This window comes from Eurypyga helias, unplaced genomic scaffold, assembly GCF_000690775.1.
Source record: "Eurypyga helias isolate BGI_N326 unplaced genomic scaffold, ASM69077v1 scaffold48601, whole genome shotgun sequence".
NCBI classification, from domain to species: domain Eukaryota; kingdom Metazoa; phylum Chordata; class Aves; order Eurypygiformes; family Eurypygidae; genus Eurypyga; species Eurypyga helias.
This window is the reverse complement of record NW_010233699.1, coordinates 1,124-5,497: the sequence shown is the minus strand read 5'-3', so window position 1 is coordinate 5,497 and position 4,374 is coordinate 1,124. Positions and strand designations below refer to the sequence as shown.

Sequence of the window (4,374 nt, the reverse complement as noted above, 5' to 3'; positions counted from 1 at the left end):
CTGCGCCCGACTCGCCTTGTTCTCCCGCCAGCCTCGGAGATGTCCAAGGACCTGTTGCCTGGGCCGTACCCCCGGACACCGGAGGAGCGGGCAGCTGCTGCAAAGAAGTATAACATGCGAGTGGAAGACTACGAGCCCTACCCCGACGACGGCTTTGGGTGAGCTGGAGGGGCGGGGGTCCTGTGCACCTGCAGCCGGGGAGCAGGCCAAGGCCAGCACCTCCTGGCTTTGTGGGACGATGCTGAAGGCTGATACTCTCTGTTGAATGCATGGAAATGTTGTGCTGTGAGTTTAGAGCTCAGAAACAAGTGGAATGAGTTGGAGGCCTGTGTGAATAAACTACCATATGAGAGACTTTATTTGGTGCTGTAATGCACACTAAGAGGGATGAACTGAAAGCTATGTCTGGATTAAAGATTTCATGTTTAAATGTTGGGGAATACCTTGGCATGTGCAAAATGCTAGACAGCTAGTGTTCTATATTTCAGTTAAGCTTGCATTTTTTTCTAGCTAATATAGCTGGAAAAGGCTCCTTTGAGAAACCCTGTTTTTTGGTGACTGGTATCAAGGTGATGATTGTAGTGCTAATTGCCTATATGCATCTAAGAAATATGTACACATAGGAGCTACAGAAACAAAATTGTGTTTAAGTCATCCACGTTCATAGGCCTATCCTATGGTGTATACAGAATGTATCTAAATTAATAAAGTTTTCTTGTATGTTTGTTTGTCTGTTTCTCACAGGTATGGTGACTATCCCAAGCTCCCTAATAAGTCTCTTCATGAGAGAGATCCCTGGTACCAGTGGGACCAGCCAGACATGAGGCGTAACTGGGGAGAGCCGGTAGGAATGCTAGTAGCATTTTTCTTTATCATAACAATACTACTGCTACTAAATACTAGCATGCACATCATGTTGGTGCTTTCTGTTTAATTCTTTGAGTAATTGCATCACGAAGTGAAGGTGTGTGTTGCCTACGTAAGCAGGGACAGTCATTTGGAGGGAAACTTAGGCTATGGCCATCAGGGTAAAGATTTAAAAAGTGCTGAGGAATGCTAACATCTCGTTAGATATGAGGAGGGAGACTTAAGAGTCTGTGTAGGAATATGAGAGGCCCATCCATTTTCTTGGCCAGATCTGACTCAGTATGAGAGCTTAGTTCAGAGTCATTTAGCAAAGAAGCCGTAGTTTGATTAAAGTCATTTTAGTACAATGGAAGTAGTTATTGCTGCTTTATTACTCCAGGGTTGTTTTGAGATAGAATACAAATAAGAAAGTTTTTTCTGGAGAAAGTTTGCAAGATATCCATAAGAGAAGTGGATGAATACAGACCCTGTGTTAACTTTCAAAATCTAAGTTTCTCAAACTCTCTGTCAGGAGTAACTTTTCAGTTAGTGCACGGTCTTTTTGTGAATGACTGCAATCTAACTGAGATTACTAAATTTGGTAATTGACTTGAGCTCTCCTTACTAAAAGCAGAGGCTATGTAAACATGTGTATCATAGTATAAACATGCCAAAGCATCGTAGTGTGTGTATCACAGTGAAGCTCATGTCGTAATGGGTGTAGAAACAAATGAAAAAACCCATGGTTATTCTGTGTTGGTACAGGAAAGCTGTATAGGTACCCTTGCATATGGGGTTGGCAACTGAGGGCGTTCCAGGTGTCAGCAGATGCCTCTGTTCAGGCAACTGAATTCTGCTCAGTCTGACTCATTGGGTTTGATAGCACACAGGGATGTTTGCTAAGGGAGCTAGAGGCAGCACTTGAGATGCAAATTAATGAGTTTTTAGCTTTCATTAATGTGAAAAGAGATTATAGGCAGAACATGTCTGGGATTTTGCCGTGTGTATTTCAAGGCAGAAGCTTAAATGCCCTTCCACTGCAATCAGGAAGGCCGTTAGCTTGTTGCCAGCCCTGTTCTTGTCACGGTGCTCTACCTGTTTTGAGGAACCAGCTTCCAAGTGGCAGGTAGTTGCTTCTTTGTTTGCAATAACACCGCTACTTGTGTTTGGCTATGTGGCTGAATTTCTGTAAATGAGGGTACGATTTGTACCATGCTTTTTCTACGGTGCTGGGGAGCAAATCTAAGGGGGAGTGTTTATGTGTATATATATATAAAAGCTGCTGCTATCCTATGATTAAGCACATTGACTGATATAAACATAGGATGGAATCTGGAGTCCTGTAATTGACAACTTGCTGTGATTGTAGGCAAATCACTTATCTCCTCTGTGGCTTTACCTCCACTTGTGAGATGAAGATGAAATAGCTTCTGGTAGTTTTGTGAATGTTGTAAAGCACTTCTTTCCTGGATAAAAGCATCCTGAGCACTGTTGGTAAATGTGCAGCCATTTTCTTTTGTTCTTTAGATGCACTGGGACTTTGACATGTATATTCGGAACCGTGTTGATACATCTCCTACTCCAGTTCCCTGGCACATCATGCGCAAACACTTCCTTATCTTTTTGAGTACCATGCTGATCATGTTTGGTCTTGGAGAGATCTATCCATCTTACAGGCCTGTGGTGAGTGACACCCTTGGGTAGAGGGAGGAAGAGTAGCTGTGTTTCTAGCTGCTGATGCCCTGAAGAGTGGTTTTGCTGAAGCTGAGTGATGAGTGTGAATGCCAAACCCTGCTGCTGGCAGGGGATGAGCTAAGGCATGTGTTTTGGCCTCATCCAGCTGGAATTGTTGTGTTGACTGTATTGGCTCAGCTCATGGGTTCTGTTTCATAATGGGCAGTTTTTGTTCACAGGGAGGCAGTTTTAAGCTATGCTTCTTACTATATCCCTTCTTTGGTCTAGGTATTCTCCTTCCATGTGTGCATCTGCTTGAGAGATGTTTTTTCTCTTGCCCTGTGTTTTTAGTTCTGTTTCATGCTCTGGATCATCTGGAATGTACTTCTGAAAAAGACATCTCAATACACAAACAGCTTCTTGCAATATATTTTTCTCATGCTGTGAACTGTTGTTTGAGATTAAATGCAAGACCACCTTGATGTTTCTGTTAAAGGATAGAGTTCTTTGTATATACCCATACCTCTGAATTTACTTGCCTTGTACTCTAATATTCCTGCGGAAGAACTTAAGAAATAGAAATTTAAGTTGTATATGACAAGCCTTGATTTGAGTGGGGGGGATGGGATGAGACTTTTTCCTCTTACCCTTTAACTGGCAGTGAATGTGCCACTTTATCTCTCTTTGTAGGGACCGAAGCAATATCCCTTCAATGACCTGTATCTGGAGAGAGGAGGAGATCCCAATAAAGAGCCACCAGTGGTGACGCACTATGAACTCTGAAAGTTGTCCAAGTGCTGTTTCTCCCGTGTCAGCTCTGCTGGGGATGGCATTTTTCTCTAGTGTTCACTGTGGTGTATGTCAATGCTTGTTCTTCGACATTAAGTCACTAACTGCAGTGAAATATATCAATGATAACCTACTGTGCTAGTTTGTCTTCTGTTGGCTTGAGAAGGCTGAACAATGGCCAGTGAAAGTGAATGACCTTTGCCATTTTTCTAAATAGGCTAGTATCTGTGGGGCAAAGTTCTGAGTGTGGTCCTAGGACTGCTGCTAGTTTAGGGACCTTATGCACAAACATTCCTTAGCTAAGCCTGTTTATGTAGGAGATGTGGCCTGTTACAAAGTGGCTTACTGCAGGTGCTGTTTGGAGTTGAATTAAGGTGTCAGCATTTAATGTGAAATGACAGGCAGAAGCAGACTGGCAAGTGCTGGTGCTTGGGAGTCTCATACCCTGTGAATAACTGTCCGTCCTTACTGGGATTTGGCTTTGATCTCCCCTGATCTAGGCGCCCTCTGAAGTGAAGCTTCCACGACCAGCAGAGAGCACTAGGGAGGCCAGAGCCTTGCAGTGTATAGCTTGAAGCTGGCAGCAGAGCTGTGGGCAGCAGTGGTACAGAAAGGCAAACAAGCAAGTCTCACTCTGGCCAGGCCTGTTCTGCTGTGCCTGGACTTTGGTCCAAGTGCACAGATGTCCAAGTTTCTCCTGCGTGTCCTGAGCTCATCCACCGGGGTTGGAGTCATGTCTGACCCAAGAAGTCTGCCTGTCTGGCTGCAAATCCCTGGTCTAGGGCCTCCCAGGGCTTCATCAGCAGTTTGCTTGGGAAAGTTATACATACAATTTTATTAAGCTCCTAGATTTTTTTTCCTGCTCCACTCTTCCCTTAACATAATTTTTTCCCTTTGTTTCACTGTGGAAGTTCTCTCAACTCCCCTGTGCTATGTATGCAGGAGGGAGTGATCACAGAAAGCTAAAGTAGGGCTTGGGCTCTTCCACGTGCTTCCTGTAAGCTGGATGCTGTGCTCTCCTCGCAACACCCTGTAATGACTCACAGTTTTGTACTTTGAGAAGCA

The 4,374-nt window shown here is 44.1% G+C and overlaps 1 protein-coding gene across 1 annotated transcript; it reads left to right on the top strand.

The window, feature by feature from the left end:
* Window positions 1-36: 36 nt before the first annotated feature.
* NDUFB8 (NADH dehydrogenase (ubiquinone) 1 beta subcomplex, 8, 19kDa) lies at window positions 37-3,442 on the top strand. Its single transcript, XM_010161797.1, has 4 exons — window positions 37-158; window positions 745-844; window positions 2,374-2,529; window positions 3,211-3,442. Exons 1-4 carry the CDS (start codon window positions 40-42, stop codon window positions 3,301-3,303), a joined length of 468 nt encoding a protein of 155 aa, XP_010160099.1. The 5' UTR covers window positions 37-39; the 3' UTR covers window positions 3,304-3,442.
* The last annotated feature ends 932 nt before the right edge of the window (window positions 3,443-4,374 follow it).

Bases quoted from the DNA above. Each gene is read 5' to 3' on its own strand.
- NDUFB8 (XM_010161797.1), top strand. From the start codon at position 40: ATGTCCAAGGACCTGTTGCCTGGGCCGTACCCCCGGACACCGGAGGAG. The intron at 159-744 runs GTGAGCTGGAGG...TGTTTCTCACAG, and splicing joins TACCCCGACGACGGCTTTGG to GTATGGTGACTATCCCAAGC. The intron at 845-2,373 runs GTAGGAATGCTA...TTTGTTCTTTAG, and splicing joins GGCGTAACTGGGGAGAGCCG to ATGCACTGGGACTTTGACAT.